At 37.5% G+C, this 23,412-nt stretch overlaps 1 protein-coding gene across 1 annotated transcript; it reads right to left on the bottom strand.

The window, feature by feature from the left end:
* Positions 1-339: 339 nt before the first annotated feature.
* On the bottom strand, positions 340-23,061 carry erbb3a (erb-b2 receptor tyrosine kinase 3a). The gene is made up of 28 exons (XM_046850044.1): positions 22,577-23,061; positions 17,246-17,400; positions 16,839-17,025; positions 14,722-14,847; positions 13,840-13,902; positions 13,611-13,729; positions 13,254-13,395; positions 12,877-12,990; positions 12,490-12,607; positions 12,307-12,380; positions 11,174-11,264; positions 10,282-10,299; positions 8,878-9,089; positions 8,424-8,556; positions 8,200-8,293; positions 7,811-7,968; positions 7,106-7,162; positions 6,842-6,983; positions 5,844-5,963; positions 5,642-5,740; positions 4,693-4,878; positions 4,118-4,355; positions 3,826-3,972; positions 3,081-3,178; positions 2,772-2,954; positions 2,564-2,623; positions 2,188-2,464; positions 340-2,057 (listed from the first exon to the last, which is right to left on the bottom strand). Exons 1-28 carry the CDS (start codon positions 22,704-22,706, stop codon positions 1,249-1,251), a joined length of 4,350 nt encoding a protein of 1,449 aa, XP_046706000.1. The 5' UTR covers positions 22,707-23,061; the 3' UTR covers positions 340-1,248.
* Positions 23,062-23,412: the final 351 nt, after the last annotated feature.

The following is a 23,412-nucleotide window of genomic DNA, read 5'->3' as shown; positions in this document are numbered from 1 at the left end:
ACAGAAATGCATGAAAACCCCAGGGGGTCATGAGATTAATATCAATGATTGCTAAAGATGATGTATGCAGGTAGTGCAGCTGTGGCTGCACTGAAAGGAGACTTGTTGAATTGTGTTATTTGGCCTGTCTTTAATGCAGCACTCTTTTCTACGGCTTTTCCCTATACTATTGATGGTTTCTTTATCCATGGTGCCATAATGATGGTATTAAGATGTGGACTGATCCAGGAAGGACACCACTAAAGGCCTAGGTATGAAATGCACAGCCTGCCACATGTTACATCAATTACATATAGCATTAATATTATATGACAGAGGGTTGTAGACTAGTACAACTTATAACAATATAACATTTATTTCATATATGAAGTACAGATTTCTGACACACTGTATGTATAAAATGACACCACAAATCATCAGGTAAAAATAATTAAAAAAAAAATCTTCACAGAAATAAATTCTTGTGAAACATAAAACAATACATGACAGTTTCCTTGAAAATATGATCAAATGTTCCTTTCATGTGATATAAAACTTTCCAACACAAAAAGCCCCAAAGAAAAATACACAGTTGTGTCTGTGTTCTTTAAGTGCTTGAAGCAATGTTGTTGATACTGCTATTTCAAATGGCTACATAGTGGTACAACTACAATATACATTGGTATACATTCTGTACAAAATAAGAATTCAAAAGCATTCATCTCTGACTCACTGTTAATATGGTCATGTGATTCAATGCAAGCTGCCATGATGAATGTGAAGACTGAATAAACACCTGTAACAGACATACTGAATTGTTAAAAAACAAAAAACAAAAAAAACTATCTACATAGAATCAATACCTGCATCCATCAGTGGAAGGTAAAAAATAAAGCCTGATCTGCATCCTGAGGTCTGGTGGCTGTTCAGTATTGACTGAGGTTTATACGTTTGTATGTAATGATCGATGTACTGTTTGTAAAAGTTGGCTAATGTAATTCTTTCTACATTTTAGCAAAAAAGTTTTTTTTTAATAAATCCAAATTTTACGTACTGTATGTGTGATAGTAATTTCAGAGGTTTTCGCTGGTTAAACATACAATCATTCTTTATCGCCAAGTCTAATTTGGTCAAGAAAACAGAAAGAAAACAATACGTGCTTTACTGATTGCTACTTTGGTTATACTTTGTTGCTGATAGCATTTTATACTCTTTATACTCAGTTCCATCTCACTACTGTATTTAGAAGTTCATGATTGCTCTCCCATTCTAAGTATGCACTGCATTTGCTTTGGAAAACAATCGGCTATTCCAGTAGTCAGGATTGTCGAAACATCTGTCTGCCCCATCCTTGCCCTTTTTCCTCCCTGTATGTACTTTAACATATTGCCCATCTCCGTGCTGGGGCTGTCCCTGGGCCTCCTCTCCTTCTCCTGCTTCGTGGAGATTCTCGTATTCAGCCCCTGAGTGTACCCCTGCAACCTGAGAGTCCATTTCTTCATATTCATACACCTCTGCCTCCCCCTCCATCAAGCCTTGAACCAGGAGTGAGCGCCTCAACCGTGGTTGGCAGTTTGTATACTGATACTCATCATCTTCACACTCTTCTTTCTCAAGAGATTTCTTGGAAGAAATATGGCTTCCTTGTCTTAGGATGTCCATTCTGTGGTTAATATTTGGTGCAGTGACTCCCGGGCCACTACGAATGTCCATGTATTCATACTGAAGGTCCTGGTCCAGGTCTGCCTCTGCATACTCTGCTTCGCTAAATGGAAGGTCAGCATTGCTATGACTTCTTTCATCCAAGGAGGACTGAGAGAGACCTCCACTGCTTTCGGTGCCTTCCATGGATAACCTACTATTGTTACCTGGAGGTTTGTGTATGCTGAAATTGCGATTTGTGAGCTGACAGCAGTTTTGGCTCCAGCCTTTCAGGTGTCTAAGGGGGAGGTTTTGATTGTTCATGTACTCATATTCTTCCTCTCCACTGTCATGCTCCTCTAATAGTTCACGGGAATGACCAGAAGATATCCTTCCATTAGAGAGTGTCACACGAGAAGGTATCGAACACATCGTTTCTAAACAGAAAAGGGTGAAAGCTGCTGTTAGACAATATTATTATGACTGTATGCCTGTGGTTAATAAATAATTCAAATGAACAGTGAGACACAATAAGACAAATGCAACAGTAAGGTTATTCTCACAAACCTCTGTCTGAATTGTCACTTAGTCCTGGCAATACGTATCCATTCTGGTCCTCCTCTCCCTCGTTACATGGAGATGGTGTGTCAGGAATGGGTGTGTCCGGAGGGCCCGATAGGCTGTCCGAAATATAGGCACTGTCCTCTCGACGCTGCACGCCTCTTAGGTTGCCAGCTAGCAGTGCGTCTTCATTCATCTCCAGCTCTACCAGGGTGCCATGCCCCTCAGAACCTTCAGAAATAGTGCGTGCTGAGTTGAGGCGTGAACGCGATGGCCATACGGTCTACAGCAAAACAAGGAGCATTGTGTGTCATATAACATGACATCAGAGTGCCAAGAAAGCATTCATTCACAGTAGGCAGTGTACCACATTCAGACATACCGGCATAGAGCCTTCTACACTGGGGGTCATTGGCAGGTAACCAGCAGCGGTAAAGCTAGCCTGTGAAAAATATTAAAATATATATTAATAATATTATGAATAAGCATAGTCAAAAAGATTCAGTTTACACGAATTAATTTTTATTGGACGCTCACTTTAGAATATGATTTTTATAAAAATTTTTTGGGGTTTCTTATGAGTTTCTTACCCTGTTGGTATCCACACGCAATCTAGAGAGGCTTCTTGATGGTGTGAGGTACACAGGAGGCGTGGTCATGCCGTCGTCCAGTGCCTCATCCTCTTGGCCCTCCAGCCCCACACCTAGAATGTCCACTTGAGTGCCACGATGATATGGCTCATCAGAGACAGGGTCAGGAGCAGTGCACTCTCCCTAACAAAATAGAATGTACAGTGTCATATGCCTGCTATCATCGCTATAGTTGTGTAAACAGTTAAATATTTATAGTTTGATATAATTTGTTTTAAAGTGTTCTGTCAGATTATTTGGATGCCTTACTTTAATGACAAGGTATCGAGGTGGGTCTCGGGCCATACGGCTGAACTCACTGGCCAACTCTTTGAAACTCGGTCGAACATTCTCGTCAATCATCCAGCCTGCCGGGAGAGTCAAATATGTTCAGTTTTACAGTAATGTTTCATTATAAAATCAGCAATACAGTCAAAAACTAAAGCAAGTAATACCATGATTCTGTTATTAAAGCTATGAAAAATAAATCAAAACAGCTTTATTGTGTTTTTCTACACAAGAAACCACTTGTAGTGCTTTTTCATTAAAACAAACACATCAGCAGTGTTTGGAGTTTATCAATACCACATTACCACACTTACCACATCCAATCACTACAGTATTTAAAATATATAGGCATTAATATTTAAATAATAATAATAAGTATTATTATTATAATTATTATTAATTAATTATTATTATATATTATTGTTTTCATTAAAAGTGTATTTAATTCACTGGAGTTTTATTAAAAATCACTGTGACTGCATTTATAGTTATACTGTACATGCATTTCAACACAACCACTCCTGAAAATGCAGACACAATACAGTTAAACCATCTAAAATACTGATTGTACTAACTGTTAAATTGTGTGTTTGGGGTTGTTCATTACGCACTGTTTTCTAGAAAACGTTTTATATGTTCACATAATATTCCTTTTTAAAAACTTTAGTTAATAATGTTGCATTCTATGTTTTATAATGTCATAGGTGAAGAGATTGAGGGGACTTACATTTGACCATAACCATATAAACCTCAATCGTGCAGATCTGAGGTTGAGACAGACGCTCTCCCTTCTGCAACAGGTCTGGAACTTCCTGTGGTTTCATTGCAGCATAAGGCTCTGCCCCATATGACATCATCTCCCAGACAGTTACACCTACACAAGGGGGATGATGACAATAAATGTCTCATTAAACACTCATAAGACTTGTTTTTTTTTAATGTCTCTCTTGTACTCATACACAGACACACACACACACACACACACACACACACACACACACACACACACACACACTCACCATAGCTCCACACATCACTCTGGTGTGAATATCTGCGGAACAAAATACTCTCAAGGGCCATCCATTTGATTGGTGTCTGGTTCACCTTCACCTCGTAGAAACATTTCTTGTTGTCAGGGTAAAACAGGTCAGCAATTCCATAGTCGGCAATTTGGACCATAAAATCACTCTTGAGAAGGATGTTCCGGGCAGCTAGGTTCCGATGGACAATCCTCTGCTCCTCAAGATAATACATACCCTGAGATAGAGTAAAAGCAGATATGAGACAATGAGGTCCAAAGGAAAAGAGGAGAAAGAATAGTACATAGACTATATTTCTGCCTATGGGGAGATTTTTCTGTAATATTTATTTCGATATCTAATGTCAGAAGATTTTTAATGCTTTGTGTTTTCAGCTACAAAAGAATCTTTAGGACAGAGCAATTTTTCTGTGCTCTCTATAACATGACAATGTCTCAGAGGAATAAACCATCAAGTTAAAAAACAGTACATGTAAAAATAATTAATCATTAAAATAGTGTATTACATACATTAAATAATACACATACAAAAATGCAAACACGCAGACTGCTCACCTTGGCGATCTGCACACACCAGTTGAGCAGCCTCTGTGGGTTGAGATTGTCCTTACGTTGCCTGATATGTTCCAGTAAGGAACCCTGTGGCATGTACTGAGTGACCAGCTCCAAACAGGAGCCTGGACAGATGCCTAAGAGACGCACAATGTATGGGTGGTCCAAACTGCCCATCACCAGCATGTGCTATGAGACAAAAGAAATTACTGGTTGACTGGCTGATTTTTAAGACAATGAAGAGTCCATATTTGTCTGTTGCTTAGCAATTATTTCAGGATACATCAAGTTCCTGTAAAAGAATTGAAAATTCAGTGCCATTTCTTTTGGTTTTTGTTATACACTGAAGAAACTTGGATTTGAGCTCAAAATAGATTGGAATTTCAGCATAAGTTGCTTGACATTGTTATGCAGAGGTGTTAAACCACTAGGAACATTGCACCTTTGGTGGCAGACCACCTAATTCTTTGGTGAGCAAAAAGATTTGGAACAGATAGTTAATGTTAATAACAGTTAATATTTGATTACACATAACTACTGACTGAGTCAGTTTAAAACCTTCTACAAATTCAACATTTTTAAATGTTGACTTTGGCTATTCCCAATGATTGTGCAATGGCTCAGATCAATGTAACAAGAAATGCAGTCTTTCACAGGTGAAACCCAGCGCTCAACCCAAAATTAGACATTCAAAGCTATTACCTGTTTAATAAAGAAGCACCTGTCAGTCACAAAATCCAATATTTTGTATCACTTAAAAAAAATATTGGTTCAGACAGAAACACTGTTCTGTTGTATAACATAATAATAATCTATCCTCATATTCGTGTTTTGAATAAATGTCTGTGTGTAGCAAAAACAATAGAATTGGACTTGCTCACTCACCAAAACTTTGGAAGGGTATTGAATGTGTGAGTATGTGTGTGTATGTATCAGTAAGTGAGTGTCTTACATCAGTAACTTCCTGGAAAGTCTGTCGACCTGTGCGATCCTGAATAGTCTTTATGGCCACAGGAATCTTTACTGTGTCTCCTTCCGGAATCCACACACCCTGAAGATAAGAGACATATTTGTGAATTATTTTTGAAAGAGCTGTTTGATATTAGCGTTTTAAGATAGAATTATATTAGATTTATTTATTTAGGGGTAAATACCTTGTGGACACTACCAAACACTCCTGTACCCAAGGGTTTAAGCTTTCGTAGTTCAGACGGTTTCAAAATGCGAGTGTAGACTTTTGTCCCTTTCTCCCCAGGATCCAATGGCTCAAAACTCTGCAAAAATACAAAGGAATAAACACATATATATATATATATATATATATATATATATATATATATATATATATATATATATATATATATATATATATATATATATATTCTTTCGGGTGCTCCCATTAGGGGTGGCTACAGCGGCTCATCTGTCTCCATACTATCTGTATGTCTTCCTTCACTACATCCACAAACCTCTTGGCCTTCCTTTTTTCCGCATTCTTCTACCGATATTATATACATAGCAACAATTAAAATTCTCTATATCTTTAGAAAGTTCTTTGCCACGAGTTGCCATTTTGAACATCCAGTGTTTAGAATGAGAGAATTGTAATCAAAGCACCAAATTTTAACTGCTTTAATACAAGATACACAAAGTTTTATAGTTGTATAATTTGTATTACAGCTGTTATGATTTAGGGTGTACTCACTTTAGTTGTTAGCTATTTAGACAATAATGGTTTTATGTTGAGTTATTTTCAGAGAACAGTAAATCTGTACTGCTATAGAACATACGTGTGTGTATATATATATATATATATATATATATATATATATATATATATATATATATAGACATAAGCATGTCATTGAAGGAGGTAAAAACAGCAAAGGTGTAATTCTTATAGCTTGCTGAAACTTGTAGAAACTAAAATATATATAAAAATATATTAAAAATATCTATATATATATATATATATATATATATATATATATATATATATATATATTATATACTGTATATAATTTTTTATTTATTTATTTATTTTTATTTTAGTTTCTACAAGTTTCAGCAAGCTATAAGAATTACACCTTTGCTGTTTTTACCTCCCTTCAATTACATGCTTATGTTTTTAAGTCAAGCAACACATACAAACCTCTTCACTTTCAAGATATCGCCTCATAGCGCGTTTGCGTCGGATGGCCAGACTGCGGCGATAGAGAGCAGCCATCACAAACACAAATAATACCAAAAGCACACAGGCTATAGCACCCAACACAATGGCAGTCACTGGAACCCTGTATACACACACACACACACACACACACACACGTCAGTTAAAGACTATTAATCTGAACTAAAAGTGCAATACAAAAACAGAATGTAATAGTGCTTTTGACCAGCAGAAAAAAACACATACCCAGATGATGCTCTTTTGGGTGACCCCATACAGTCTCTCAAACTTGGTCCTGTGCACCTGAAACCCATAGTCATAAGAATTAATCCACTGTATTAAAGTAAAGCTTTTAAATCTTTACTTGTTTTAATTATGACAGTATATGGCAGCAGGTCTGGCAGCAATTAGGGGTGGAGTTGATAAACAATGCAGCATGAATTACAGGTAGCACCTACATGCTGTCTTTGAATGAATCATACCTTATGGCAAGCACAAACAACTCTTTCATGACATTCTTTTTGCTGACAAGATAAGATGTTTCATAATCTTTACCCTATAATGGATGTAATTTTAAGGTGTCCGTTTTTTCTGTATTAAAGGAAGTGTGTCTAGTTTTTTCAACCTAATAGCCCTGAAGAACTGCAAAAATTGCTGAAAACCTTTTTAAACACTATTATTTATATAATGTTACATTTAGGAGATACGTTGTAGGGTCAGTGAGTATATATAAAACACATTTCCATCGAATACCTTATTTATGTCCATGGATTTTTCTTGGTTTAGTAAAACATGATAATTAAAAGTACTGAATTTATATTAATGAGCAAAAACAGCGCTGAGAAATGACATGATAAGAAGCCTGAGCAAAGCACAAAAACATGTATCTGTGTTCGATGTTTTTCACACACTATAAATGATCTCAGAGTATAATTCACACTATGACCTCACCCATGGGTGCAGTTGGCATGACAGGGCTGGCATTTGCTTTGAGTGTCGTGGAATTTATAAACAACAACCCGTTTTTCTCCCATAACACCCTGTGGGCATGAAGAGACACAGTGGGGCCCATCTTGCAGATTGGCACACATCAAACACTGATCTGCCCCCTAGAGTACAACAGACACAGAGAAAGAGAGTGAGAGAGAAAAAGAGAGAGAGAGGGGGGAGGGGGGGAATGACTTACCAAGAAGTAATATATCAGTATGTTGATTTTAAATGATAACTTTGCATTTGCATTTATACTCAGCAATGTGTGAATGTTCTTCCAATGTAATGTGAATGGCAGAAAAGTGAGAAATGCAAGAAAAAGTGACTGTCAAAATAAGCAGCAATAGTACCGGTCCTCTACAGGTGTGTCTGTTCTCCTGCACTGCACACTCAGAGTGGCATGGCATACACTCATCATTTGGCCCAGCAAACTCCCTTTTGTTCCTGTCATGAAAAATGCATATGTATATATTGCATTAAATTAAATTAAATTAAATAAAATGAATTGCATTAAACTACACATATATTTTCAAAACTAAGCTAGAATAAACACACATGAACTAGAAGGACTCACCCTTCTAAAAAGTTGCAGTTCGGTACACAGGTTCCTCCCCTGCTGTAGTTCTTACAAGAGAGACACTGATCCGGCCCAGGACCCCAACAGCCATTGGAGGAACACAGTGGGTCACACACATGACCCTCACTGACTGTTTATCAGGAACACACACATACACAATGCACACTGTCACTGTCTAATAAATTTGCACACTTTCCACATCTTTTCCACATTTTCCACAGCCTGCTATACATCATTGTATGTGAGTAGCTGTTTCAGATTATATAATAGACATTATTATAGTACAGTATATTTGTGGAATTTCTTCTAATCTAAATAACATGTTCAGGATTATTAATTTGCAATTTGTATCCTTGTGAAAATTGCAAATTAAAACAAGCTCTAATGGAATACTGTTTATGCGTTGTCTAGCCTTAGATCTGTTGAAGAGTATATATATGCACACACTTACTACACTTATCTTGAGACTGGTTATCTCTGATATCAAGGGTTTTCTGCTGACGCTGGGCACGTAGGCCAAACAAGCCTGTCCAGTTGACAGTTTCTTGGTAGCACAGATTGGAGTTGTCTGCAATGTAGATGCCACCATCGTTGATCCTCTTCAGAGAGCGCAAACCCAACGATTTTAGTGTTTTGATTTGCATCACCAGCAGAGAGTAGCCCCTAGTGTCAAAGACAAAAGTGATTTTTTCAGGACGGTGCATTTTTTTCTATATTAGGCTTCATGATTTAAAAGACCCCATGGTTATCCACCACCCCAAGATTTTGCACCACCACCAAAAAGCAATCATGACCACAGTATAAGCACATCAGTGAGACATACAAAATAGATAATAAGTATGAAATTGCACCACCACTTTCAAAAGGATTGCATTTAAAAGCAGAGATGGCAAAAGTACACACATATTTCACTCAAGTAGAAGTACAGAAACTCATGTTTTTTCACTGTATAAAAAATCTGGTAAAAGTTAAAGTACTGACTATACTTTTTCACTCAAGTTAAAGTAAAGAAGTTTGAATTCTGACATGTACTTAAGTAAAAATGAGCTATTACTCCTATCTGTTTTAGTGTCATGCCAGAAACTAGACCTCACATCATATTAAAATATTAATACAAAATAACCTAAAATGTTGTTTTCTAATGAATGTGTCCAGGCTGAACAACCACCATATAGAACACAATCGGAGCAAAGTTTATTATGATCAGGTAATCAGGAATGTCTGTTTTCAGTCATGTTTACATCACTGACTCCCTCGGTCTCATCCACGTTAACCATATTTCTTGTTGACTTCTCTCTTGCTTGTTTTTTTTTCTTCATAAACTAGCCTACATCTGTGGTGTGCATGAGCCAGGGAATGATACATCAGTGGTAGATTGAAAAAGCTGCGCAATGACAAGAAATAGGTTGATGGGCTGACAATGGTGCACGTGACCAAATAGATGAAAACTAAAACAGCGAGCCTAGTTTGAAAATGTAAGGAGTAGAAAATACAGATATTTGTGTAAAATTGTAATCAGTGAAAGCAAAAAGGTGTCTAAAACAAATTGTGACGTAAAGTACTGATACCAGAAAAATCTACTTAAATGAAGTAACAAAGTGTTTGTACATCATTAATTCCCATCTTTGTTTAAAAGTAAATAGTATTTGTAATGAAGTATGTGAAATGTTCATATTCAGTGAAAGCAATGAAATAACCAGATGAAAACCATGCACTATATGCGAAATGAGAACCAGACAGTGACAAAGAGAATATGATCCAGTCATTTGATCACCCAATGAAAAACAGACAAGTTTAAGGTTTCTGCTTGGTCAGGCAGAAGGTGAAGAACGTTAGTCAAATCAAGGAATCTTACCTCTTGATCCTTACTCCTCTGTCAAGGAAAGAATGATCAAATAAAAAGTGGAGGAGGATTTAGCATGTGAAACACATGGTAAAATATATCTTTAAAACACTGCATCTATTTCACAATAGATCAGCAAGATAAAAATCCTTCCATGTTTGACACATTAACCATATTATTTCCAAAATGGGTTATTTGCAGTGATACCCTTGCATACCATTTGAATATAATTTATGATAAACAATTCCATAACAATTCCAGAATTGGAATCAAAACAATTCTAACAAGGTAGCAATAGATAGATTGAAAAAAATTATGGTAATAAATGTATCACAAAATCTTTTACTATTATGTTTACTTATACTGACCAGGCATAACATTATGACATTAGAAAATTAAGACTGTTGAGTGAATACACTGATTATCTTTTCATCATGCCACCTGTTAGCGGGTGGGATATCAGGCAGCAAGTGAATATTCTGTCCTCAAAGCTGATGTGTTCGAAACAGGAAAAATGGGTAAGTGTAAAGATTTGAATTGTTTGACATGGGACAAATAGTGATGGCTAGACGTGGTCTAATGAAGGAAATGCACATTGATGCACATGGGGAGCGAAGGCTGGCTCGTGTGTTCCGATACAACACACGAGTTACTGTAGTTCAAATTGCTGAAAAAGTTAATGCTGTTAATGATTGGAAGCTCAGGACTGTTTTGGCAGCAAAAGAGAGACCAACACAATATTAGGCAGGTGGTCATAATGTTTTGCCTGATTTGTGGCCCTAAAACTATGCCTGGTTGTTGTATACAGATGATGTTGCCTTAAAAGTTTTTGCCATATAAAAGAGAAGAAAGATGACATGCGCACAGATAAACACAGGTGTGGTGCAACTGTGCTTGGTCTTACTTGTAGTGACTTCGGCCTTGTATAGTTGCCAGATTGGAGAACACTGACAGATCTTCCATCTCCTTAGGCCATGACTGAATACTCAGATAATCTGGCAAGCAAACCATGACAAGGGTCATGCATTAGTGCCAGAAATGATTATATATATATATATATATATATATAAAAATATATAAATATACAGTAAAACCCCGTTGGATGAGCATAATTCGTTCGTGAAAATTGCTCGTAGGTCCATTTGCTCGTAAGTTACTAATTTTGCCCATAAGAATTAATGTAAAAGCGATTTAATCCGTTCTGAGACCTCATTTGATCGCTTATTTCTGCACTTAAAAAGTATTTGTAGCCTATTTTAACAAACAAATACACCGCAAATTACTGTATTGACATAAAGAAATACATTATTAATAATAAGAGAATAAAATACTGTAATAATAAATAAAGATAAATGAATAAAAATACAGTACCGTACGGTAAACATAATTTAACACTTACCCATGTGGTAGTGGTTGATTGCAAGTGTGAGATGGTGGTGGATGGTAAGAGAGGAAGTTCGTTTTTGGAAGGAGAATCTCCTTCTCTTTACCTTCTCTTTATTTTTCACTATGATGCTTATGGTAGAGCTAGACACCCCATACTGCTGACATAGGTCACGTGTACACACACCACGCTCGTACTTTTCGACTATTTCCTTCTTGGTTTTAATGGTAATTTTATTTACTTTCTTTTTCCCAGCACCATCACTGATTTTCTTGGTAGACATTTTTCAAGATTTCTAGTGAAATAAAAATATAACACTAAAAAAAGTTACATTTTTGCTGCACTGAACAACGAGAGCGACCGAGCGAAATATCCGAAATTTGCTCTTACAATAGGGTTTTACTGTATATATACAACAGGTAGTCGTCGACTTACGACCACGATTGGGACCGACAGACCGGTTACGTAACACTTTGATTTGGTCGTACATAGAGTAGGCTATATGTACAGTACTGTGAAATTATGCTGGAAGCTGGTACGCACTGTTGTATGCCACGGCTAGGGATTGTGGTCGAATGGTCGTAAGTTGCATAGGTCGTAAGTCGACGACTACCTGTACATACATGTACACGCACGCATACACACCCACAAACCTGTGATTTCTCTAACAGTGTTGAAGTTTTTTAGTTTCTTGGGGTCCAGAGCAGAGATGTTGTTATATGGATCACTGAGAAAAACACAGGCAACAGGTTACAGACACATGCCTGCATTCTCATCCTACAGCAATTATGTTTGTGCAGTTGCAGTTGCTTCTGGCAACCTTTAGCACTACTCACCCATTAATGCCAGTGAAAAAGAAATGGAGGCTGCCCTGAATTTTAGTGCAGTTTATGAAACTGTCTATGTTTTGAGAATCCACTGTTTGCCTGGTGGGTGAGCCAGTACCTTCACACACTAGACACAAAAACAGTGTGCAAGAGTGAGAGAGAGAGAGAGAGAGAGAGAGAGAGAGATGTCATATTTGAGTTCATGAACTTGAAAGCATGTGAGATTGTATTAATCTGTCTGCATTATGAATAGGTTCACTGTTTGCTGTTGGGGTGGGTGTGGGTATGCGTAAATGTGTGTGTGTGTGTGTGTGTGTGTGTGTGTATGTGTGTGTATGTGTGTATGTGTATGTGTCTGGGTCTATGTGTGTCTGTCTCTGTGTGTTTGTATGCTACCTTTTGGACAAATGTCACCACATGGTTCACACCTTCTCACTCCTTTCTTGTCAACCTCCATTTTATTCGAAGGGCAGCTGCTAACACATGAACCTCCATCTACCACAAAGTTAGCTAAAAAAATTGTGGAAAGACATAACAGGCAGTTCATGTAATTAAACCATTACTTTCAGGGCATGATATTCTAGTATGTATAATCAATGTATTAATTGCTTTGCTGCTTTTCATAATTCAATTATTATAATTCAATTATTATTAATTTCTTTTTTACTTTAACTTAAGTAAACTCTGGTTTAAATGAGATTGAAATCGTTTCTTTTAATGAGTTTAAAAACTTATGAAGCAGAAATGATTAAATCAGGAGAAGTGTAACTTACGGGGACACTGGGCTATGCAGACTGATCCATACTGATATTTCTCATTCGGGTTCGGCTCCAGTTTAAATGTTACTTTATTGTATATCACGCCCTGGGGACACAGGGGCACGCAGGAGCCTGAGTCATTGAAACTCCTGCAGGCCTGCACATATGCACAAACATGACAAAAAAAAGTTCAGCTTTGATTTATAAACTTTGTACTGGATTCAGCTCATAATTAGGGTTATTTGCTATTTACAGATGTATGTGGGGGCTTTGATAACAATGCTGATAGCTCCCATAATTTATCTGAAAATGACGTTTATAAGCTACAGGTTATGAAACTATGAGTGTGTGGATGCGTGTGTTTTAACTTACAAAGCAATCAGTATCTTGTGACCCCGTGCAGCCTCCTGCACACTCCATGTGGCAACATTCGCTGGGACTTCGGCCAAAACAGCGGCCATTACATTGGGGTGCACACACCAGTTTAGTCACTGAGAGAGAGAATGGCTGAGTGTAAATGTTATATATGAGTTGCAGAAACACATACTGACAGAAGACAGAACAAAGATGTGGAAGTGAAGGTAGAGATGTTAAAACTCACGAGTCTGACAGCTGTCTCTGCTTGATCCCCAGCAGTGTCCATCACAAGATTCATGACATGGAACTAAACAGGAAAAGAGAATTAAAAAACACAGAATTGTCAGAGAAAATCTTAAAATTTCATGGTCCAGATATTAGTATGTATGTATGATATTAGTATTAGTATGATATAGTATGAACTTTGTTAGCCACTATTTCCTGATCATGGCACAAGCAGGAAAAACATAAGATTGTAGCAGTAAACAGAAAGTAGTAACAAGTGTTGGGAAAAAAATGTGATGTGAAAAAATTGTGAATGTGAGTAAGCAGTTCAGTAAAACTTTCATAATGATATACAATTCGATCTAATTTGTCTATTTTGAGCAGACAGAAGTTTCCACAAAACTCATTTTTGTGTGCTTTTGTGTAGGTGTTGACGGACATGTATAAACCTCAATGGCAATAATTACTTTAAGTCTGATTTCCTTTTGGGGAGTCACAGCTCTGGATCTTGATGTTTCTTATTTGCTATGAATAAGGCTTTTATTAAGGCTTATTTTTGAATAAAGAAAATGTATATTTCCATGTACATTGAAGTGGTTCGGCAAAACGAGTGCACATCCACATAACAGAGAAGGAAAATCGGATAGAAATTTTAGACTAAGTAAATCTCGCATGCCATCTACGACACTTAACACACAACTGTGCATACATAATTATTTCTGACCCTAAAATACTTAACTGAGTGCCTACGGGCAAAACGTGGTTAACGCCTAACTAAAGTAGTAATGCGGCAAAGTTATGTCATGCCTGCACTGACATGAAGGTCATTTTATCATCCAAATGAACACTCTAATGTGACTTTGACATCATAGGGCCGTATACTGCTATAAATGTTGCTTACGCTCTGGTCCATTGTCCTGAATGATGATCTTAGCTTTGCTGTCCTTTACGATATCCAGCCAGTTGATCTGTGGCGCATAGCTCAGGAACTCATTCTGGATGATCTGTACGCCCCCCTCCAAAATTTCTACGCACACACAAAAAATGAATGTAAAAACACATTGAGCATGTCTACACATACAGCAACTACATTATTTAGCAGACGCCCTTATTCAGTGGGATTTACAAATAATTAATTTTTACAAAATACACACATGGTTAAAGGCCTCATTAAACAGCCCAGCAGTAGCAGCTGGGCGTTTCTGTGATTCGAACTCACAACCTTCTGAGCAAAAGTACAACATTTTAACCCCTGAGCTACCCCTTCACACTGACACTATAATTGCTAGTGATGTGTTTAGCACAGTAAATACTGTGTTATCCAATGACAGAACCCGTAAGTATGACGGTTATTAAACTCGCTATTACAGTGTTATAAGTCATTATTCTGTGAGGAGGTCAACACGTCAACAGCACAATGCTCAAAATAGCCTTCGCATTGGCCAAGGCAAAGAAATGATGTCCTTCAAATAAACAGCACACACGATCTAGAACAATCGAAAAAAAACATTTGACAGGGTTTTCTAATAACACTAATACATACACAACCAAGACTCCAGGAAACAAAGCTCGTCAGAATCTTTAGTCTGTAAACATAGCAATGGAATGTTGTGCAATCTTGTTTTGCATAACAACACTATCTGTTACCTGTTGTAGTTGTGTATGCTCAATATTGTCACACAACTGGATATTTGTAAAAATTAAATAAATATAGAAAAAAACTACAGAAACTACAGATGCATTCTTCTTGCAAGTTCACATCGCATAATACTGCAGTATAGTTGAGTTGAAAGATGAAATGAAAAGAAAAGGGTAAGAGTTGAACAAGGATTATTTCTGCAGGAGCAAATGTCAAATTTTAGACAAGTTGCTGCAATGCAGAGTGAGGGGGAAAATATATTAACTACTCTTTTATCTATGTTGGACCTGGTAAACTGATAAACATAGAGCACCAGTTTTTATGTCACACCATACCAAACCACACACACACACACACACACACACACACATTAGCAGGATGCCCTACTCCCCCAGATACACCAATGCACTCACCCTTACAAACTCCCGCATATGCAGTATGTAACAAAAACCTTCCTAGTTGCAGTAGATGCCTGACTGGAGCAGGCATGGGCTTGTCCCTGAAACTATCTGTGTGACAGTTAACAGTCACACTGAAAACACACACCTACTGTAGAACTTAAAATAAGGTATACATTACATTATAGGTCAGATTTCACGATAAACAAAAAAACTGGAATTTCTTGTAAGATTTGGTTTGTTTCATAGGTGTTTGTGTCGTGATGCATTCACGGTCCAATCCATAACAATGTAGGGCATCTGGTTTCTGAACTGAGAGCGAATATACATTTTGTATAGGTACACAAACTTTGTTTTTTTTAAACTGGATGTTTTTTATATTACTGTTGTATTATTGACTTAATCCTCTCTAGTGTCGTTTTTACTTGTGTGGTTGCTCTTTTTCTCACACCCTCAGTTTTTGGGTGGCACTGCAGTGAAGTGGGTAGTGATGCCACCTCACAGCTCCAGGTTGCCTGGTATGATCCTGAGTTTAGGTTACTGTCTGTGCATTTTGCATAATTTTTTAAAAAACAAAAAATAATGTTTTTTCAAGAATTTGGTATTGAAATTAAATTATTTAGTATAACCCAGTAAAAATAAAGTGCATTATTTGTTGAACAACTATTATTTATATTATAGTACATTTTCAGTAAAAAAAATTCAGAGTTACGTAAGAATCTCCTAATGAGGTTGCTGGTCTGGTTGTCCAAATTATAGAACATTAATGAAAATACATTTATTGGCTTTGTCTGTTCTTACTTAGTGCCACACCTGTCTCCAAGTGGAAAGTGGAGAAGGAAGCAGTTACAAAATGTGTTAATTTGTAACTATTTGGGGCACAGAAAAAAATAGGTACACTGATAGAATCTATGTGTAAGTGAGTGAGTGAGTGAGTGAGTGTGTGTGTGTGTGTGTGTGTGTGTGTGTGTGTGTGTGTACCTGTCAGATGTGTAAGGCCAAGCTCCTTCATCCCATACTCTCCATCCTTCTGGTAGTTAATGAAGACTGCGAGAGCAAAGTGCTTTTCATACAGTGATGTTCCTCTGATCACTCGTAACTGCTCCAAAGGCAGGTATTTGAACTGGTTTATCGCTATTAAAACATAACCTGTAACCTCACGAATTGACTAGAAGAAGAGAGAGAGAAAGAGAGAGAGATACAGGGAAGCAGAGAAACAGAAGAACGGGCAGAAAAAAAGTAATACAAATGTGAGGCTTTATAATAGAATCAGCTCACCATTGAATGATTAGTGAGTTTGTGACACACACACACACACACACACACACACACACACACACACACACACACACACACACACACACACACACACACACCACTTTCCCTACCTTTAGGAAGGAGAAATCACGATTGTGTTCCATATAAGTGACCTCAAGGTTGCCCATGACGATCTGACAGCCGGTGTACATTTCTTTCATCCGCTGGTACTGCAAATATGAAGACCCTGTCACACTCAACATGTTCTGAGTGCCTGAGCATATGACTGTACAGAGAAAGAGAGAGGAATTTATTGGCATGGGCATCTAAAGTGATAGCACTAGAGTTGTGCATGAGAAAGAGAGAGAGAGAGAGAGAGAGAGAGAGAGAGAGAGAGAGAGAGAGATTGAATAGGTAGGCAATTCTACTTTGCTATTCAAATTTACATTTTCATAGAAATTCAATGGGAATCAAACAATCTACTAACAGAAAAATCACACTTGGTCTTCATTTTGAGCTCTGCTGCCTTTTCTTTTTTTTTTAAAAACAGCAGCCTTTCAAGAAAATAATAATTTTAATAATGATAATATTTAAAAAAAAAATGTAATAACACGGTTCACAAAACACATATTCATCCTTTAGACTGATTATATTACATTAAGATAAACATAGAAAAACTATTACTGAACATATGGAATTAGTCAGATCAGAAATATTGGTCGTTATTACATTCGCAGGTTTGCAGTCTGTAAATGATTATCTTAAACATATAAATATAAATATTAACCTGGAGCATTATATAGCGACTCAATTGCTCACTAAAGCAGGTCAGGCTTATCTCTGAGAGGTCAGTATGTACTGTAAGTGTGTGTGTGTGTGTGTGTGTGTGTGTGTGTGGCTGAAGAGAGAAAACACAATGAATTCATTTTAAAAGAGCGCGAAAACAAGTATAGAAACCCGCCCAAATGTCCTCCACAACTCGCCTGCCTAATCTCTCTCTCTCTCTCTCTCTCTCTCTCTCTCTCTCTCTCTCTCTCTCAAAAGAGAGCTTTGCTTTGCTTTATTCCATAGTCCAGAATACACCATTTGAGCACATGCACAAACATACAAAAGCAGAAAAATAACCAAAAAACAAAACAAGAGTCAGAGAGATAAAGAGAGAGAGAGAGAGAGAGAGAGAGAGAGAGAGAGAGAGAGAGAGAGAGAGAGAGAGAAGGGAAAAGACTGGTGTAAGAAGAAAAGAATAATAGACAAAAAAGCACATGGGACAAACAAGTTAAATAAAACAGGAACGATAACAATGGTAAACAGAAACTTGTCTTCCGTCCAAAGAAACTTCAAAAACACAAAACAAAAAAAACATTAACACACAAACACACACAAGCACAGACACTTTGTTTGATTACTTTGTTTTGTACTCAGGAGACAGTTCACAGGTCACTCTGTTCCTAGTGCAAGGATAGGTGTGGTCAAATACCTCCTGATTTATCAGGTGTGTGTTTGTGTATGCATATGTGTGAGTATGCATGTGTGTGTGACCGAATGCATGCATGCATTCATGCTGGGGCGTGTGTGTGTTTGTTGTACTGGGTAACTGGGTTCGATTCCATATAGCTGACGTTGTCTTTTTCTGTTTCTTGCTGCTGACAGAAAAAAATGCACAAGAAGCACACTATCAGATTTAACCCCTAAAACTGCCCAGAGCCACAGGCACAAACATGGCTTTTTTTTAAGCTATATATAGCTTTTTCTATTAGCAAATCACGTAACCTAATTTATTTCAACGTAGTTTTCAGTCGGATTGAAGTTAGTCAGGATCAGTTAGTCTCTGTCAGCTATAACTGCTGTGACTCAAAACTTATCTAGTTAAACAACATCATAAAGATTCTTGCAGTGATTCGCTGCACACACACACACACACACACACACACACACACACACACACACACGCACACACACACACACACACTCTTTACTCTTTACCAGTACTTTATTCTAATTCTGCCAAGTGCCTGTGGAATGAATGCAAAATATATTAATGCTCAGAATGAGGAAAACAACAATCTTTAAAGTGAAGTAAATAAATAAAGGTAAATAAAAAAAACCACAAGGATTCTACAAACAAATAAAGAATGAAAGAAAAAAATCCTGTTAGTCTTTATTATGGCCGTGTATAAAATGTTTTTTAATACAATGACCATTTAGTCTGAAGGCAAATGAGAAGGCTTACACAGTACATGCCGTCTTCCCTGACATGATACATGGCATGGCATTAACATTGAGTGGGAGTTTCTGACACACAATGCTTTGACTCAGAACCATGTTCACAAAGACCACTGGCAACTGAACATATCTGTGTATATAACAGCTATGGCACAAAAAGTTCAGTCATGTCTTCATTGTTCTCAAAGTCAAAACAGCATAAGAATGCTTGCTTACGACACACTCTGTCACCACTTTGTCTTAGAGCGATCTTTCAAAGCAGGTAAGAGTTTAAACACGAAAATGTTGCGTATGAAAAGTTTTAAGGTTTAGCGAAGTCAGATTTTGTTGATTTAAATGTAAATAAAACCTTTAGTATGAGCCAAGCACAAAATGATCACCTACAGAAAACAGCCATCCATTTTTCCCCCCATTATTTAGTTATATCTAAACCCAAGAAGAAAAAAAAAACAAGCCACTGTGATTTCCAAAATGTAATAAAATTTGAATTCAAGGCAACATGTATTGTTCAGCTGAATCAACTCTAAGCTGGAACTGAATCACTCACATCAGCCAACTATAGTGCTATACCCAGGCTTGTGGTATATCCATCTAAACTATTGTCTCACCTGCATTTTTGTTTATGCCTTATATATTTTCTCATAGTCATGTGTGGGAGTTGATCCCCTCTGCTCTGTTTCTGTAATTACGACATTCATATTACTGTTCTTTTCCATTATTTACTCATGATCTCCAGGCATTGAACACAGCACTCGGAATTTTGAGTGCCTACATCAGATCTTACTGTTCAGACCACACACATGCACCTCAATAAGAGACCTTGTCGTAACCCCAAACCTCATTTTACTATCATTAACAAACTCAGAAAATGTATGAAAAAAAGCATTTAATTCATTTTCATAGATTAGGATTACCCTCTCCTTTACTCTTTTACTCCACCGCACTAAGTGCCCTTGATAAATCTTTGAAACTGCTGCTGGAGAACTATTTTTTTCTTTACTGAACTAAGCCCTAAATCCTTTTCATAATTAGCTCTCTGCCCCCCAGACAACTTCTCATGAAATGTCTTTTTGACATCTTGGCCCCATCTGTCAGTTCATTCTCTTATTCATCTCTGACACTAAATGCTACTGCAAATTCTGCTGTCAACACCGGTTTTAGGAAAACTGGCCACGATCCTGTTTGACTGGAAATGTATCAACCCATCTCGATTCCTTTACTGCCTAAAGTGTTGTACCTTAACAATCTCACAACTTGGTTAACAACAACTGCTTGGCAACATTAAAGTTCAGTTTTCATAGCTGGTGCATTATTAAAATTATGCTTTCTCAGTAAACCATTTCCTGCCCTATAAGTATTGGCAATAGAGAATTGGCTCCTGCCTGTTTTAGATCTTATCTTATTTGTATTCCCACTTTTGTTACCACTGGCAAACACAAACACAAAGTCAGACTAATCCTTTGTCCTCCCATGTTTATTATTTGCATGCTACCTCTTATAATAACATTAACCAAAGGTCTTTCAGTTTTAATTCCATAATTATGATACTTAGGTTTATGTCAGTACGGCTTCTTGTTTTTTTCACCTAGCTGTTGGTAATAGGAATTTAAAAGTACTCAAGTGCTCTTGGCAGTGGAATGTTTTACTGAGAGAAAATTGCTTTACTTCACAAAGGAAGAATAAGAAGGCTAAGAAATCGATATTTTGCATAATACAAAGTATATAACATATAACAACATAGAAAAGGATTACAATTGTTAGAGCAACATGTTTTAAACCCTCTGTACCCAGTGACTCCTTTAACAGCAAAATACATTCCAGACATTCAAAACTGAAAACAATCCAGTCCAGTTTTTATTAGTCATAAGTATTTTTATTCTTGACCTATCCACTGACAGACAAGCAGATATGATTTGGTTTTGAGTTGTATAAATTAATACGGAACAATACCTCTGTAATGCAGACAGAGTGGATGTACAGTGGACCTACATTGGACCTAGAATGCTATAGTTACTACACACACACACACACACACACACACACACACACACACACACACACACACACACAGTTTTACTCATTGTTCAGAAATTGAGTGTAGAACTGATCTAAATTTTTATTGCTTTAAGAAAAATCCTTGCTAATATATTTATTAATGCATTTATATGTGTAAAGAAACAATACATATTTTGGCAAACATAATGTACCAAACAAAAAACAACAACAAAAACAAAACACGTGAGCCATAGTTATCTTGTTAAATAAATTAGGTCAGTTTCTAAAGGCAAATGCATCGTAATAATAAATAGAAATAAAATAGAACAACCCCAAATATTCAAAGGTCACTATGTAGTAGTTTTGGGAACCTGTTACCAGCCCTGCCAGCAGTGTCACGTGTGTGTGTGTGTGTGTGTGTGTGTGTGTGTGTTTATGTGTTTATGTGTGTGTTTATGTGTGTGTGTGTGTGTGTGTGTGTGTGTGTGTGTGTGTGTGTGAGTAAGTGACATCAACAGGGCTACACCTGTTGTTGTTGTAGTACCTGTGCTGCTCCACCCTGCTTAATGAACATAATCTACGGGCCAAAGATCATGCGCCACTTCATATATTTTTTCCTTCTCCCTCTTCCTCAATCAGCAGATGAAAAAGCAAACATTTTCCTCTATATCCACTGCTTTAAAAAAATGTTTAATAACAAAAAAGTGTCAAATAGTGCATTGCACTTAATGCATGGAAAGATTTTCTTTTTCAAATGAAGTAATTGTCCTTTTTGCACTTAATGCACCCACATACATTTGCCTTATTAGTCTCATAAGGACCTTCCACGTATCATCCATTATTTTTTATTTTAAATACAACCTGCATTTTTGGTAAAAAAAAAAAAAAAAAAAATTCTTTGCATGCACTATGTCAAATAAATTACTATCCTCCAAGGATACAAAATTTTGGCTCCACCAAGTTGTAAAATTGTGCACGTACACACACACACACACACACACACACGCACACGCGACAGTCTATCATTAGTTGTGGAGCTCGTGCAATCTTAAGACAGGTTTGACTGGTTTATGCACTTGCCAGAGGCGAGCACTGATTTTGAGGCATGCCGAAAAGCATGCCGAAATCACAGCCACACACACACACTGAATATATAAATACCAGAAAAAAACACCATCAACTAACCAAAAGAATATATATTTAAATGTATTCATGTGTTTGTATGTGTGTCAGGAGTCACGCACCTTGTTTGTTATCGGGAGACTGCGCGCGCGCAGGTGTACTGAGACACAAGCAGGGCAGCGCCACGCACAGCGCGAGCACCTGCACAGTCCACGCGCTCATCCTCCTCCTCACTCTGCGCTCCACACACATCCCGCACTCAGGTCCTCATATCCCAGAGAAAAACACACACAGTTTCCGGTCTCTCACATACATCTACTACAGTCTCTGAGTAAGAGCATAACCCAGGGCTTTAATGTTCTTTAACTCCTGCGGAATAATCTCGCGCGTCCGACCTGCTGCTCCTCAACCCTCACTCGTCGTGCCGTGATTCAGCCGGCGCGCCCGTGCGGTAAAACCCAGGTGTCGTCACTCCTTTCTCATATAATAAACCTTTCAAAAATTGTATTGAACAAGGCTAAAAAATGAAACAAAAACACAAAAGAATCCTCAGGACAGAGACAGAGTTGATGTTGTTCGGTTCACTTTCGTGGTAAATATGCCTACCTGTTTACTGCGGTGTGTGTATCAATGCTCTGAAAGCCCATTGGCTCCCTGTCTGATCAATGGACCAATCAGAATCGCGAGCGTCGAAATGCCATTACTATGTAGTGAACCTTGCACTGATGCACCTTGGTGAACAGGTTACTAGACATCGGGGAATAGCAAAGAGTGAGGAGAAATAATGCATTTACACTCTCTCTCTCTCTCTCTCTCTCTCTCTCTCTCTCTCTCTCTTTCTCTCTTTCTCCTGTCCTTGCAGATTAGCAGTGGTAAATGATGAGGGAGAAACGCTGGAAGTGAACTGCGTCATTGTGTGTGCTGTTTTTTTTTCTGAAAGCCCTGGACTTTTAGAAAG

Source organism: Silurus meridionalis, chromosome 1 (genome assembly GCF_014805685.1).
Source record: "Silurus meridionalis isolate SWU-2019-XX chromosome 1, ASM1480568v1, whole genome shotgun sequence".
NCBI lineage: Eukaryota > Metazoa > Chordata > Actinopteri > Siluriformes > Siluridae > Silurus > Silurus meridionalis.
The sequence above is the reverse complement of the archived record's forward strand: the minus strand, read 5'-3'. Positions and strand labels throughout refer to the sequence as shown.

What these genes read in the sequence shown, in the direction of transcription:
- erbb3a (XM_046850044.1), bottom strand. Translation starts at nt 22,706, where the DNA reads ATGTGTGTGGAGCGCAGAGTGAGGAGGAGGATGAGCGCGTGGACTGTG. An exon ending in TGGCCTTACACATCTGACAG is followed by an intron (nt 14,848 to 16,838) that starts GTACACACACAC and finishes GTGTGTGCGTAG; the next exon opens with AAATTTTGGAGGGGGGCGTA. An exon ending in CACAAGATACTGATTGCTTT is followed by an intron (nt 13,396 to 13,610) that starts GTAAGTTAAAAC and finishes GCATATGTGCAG; the next exon opens with GCCTGCAGGAGTTTCAATGA.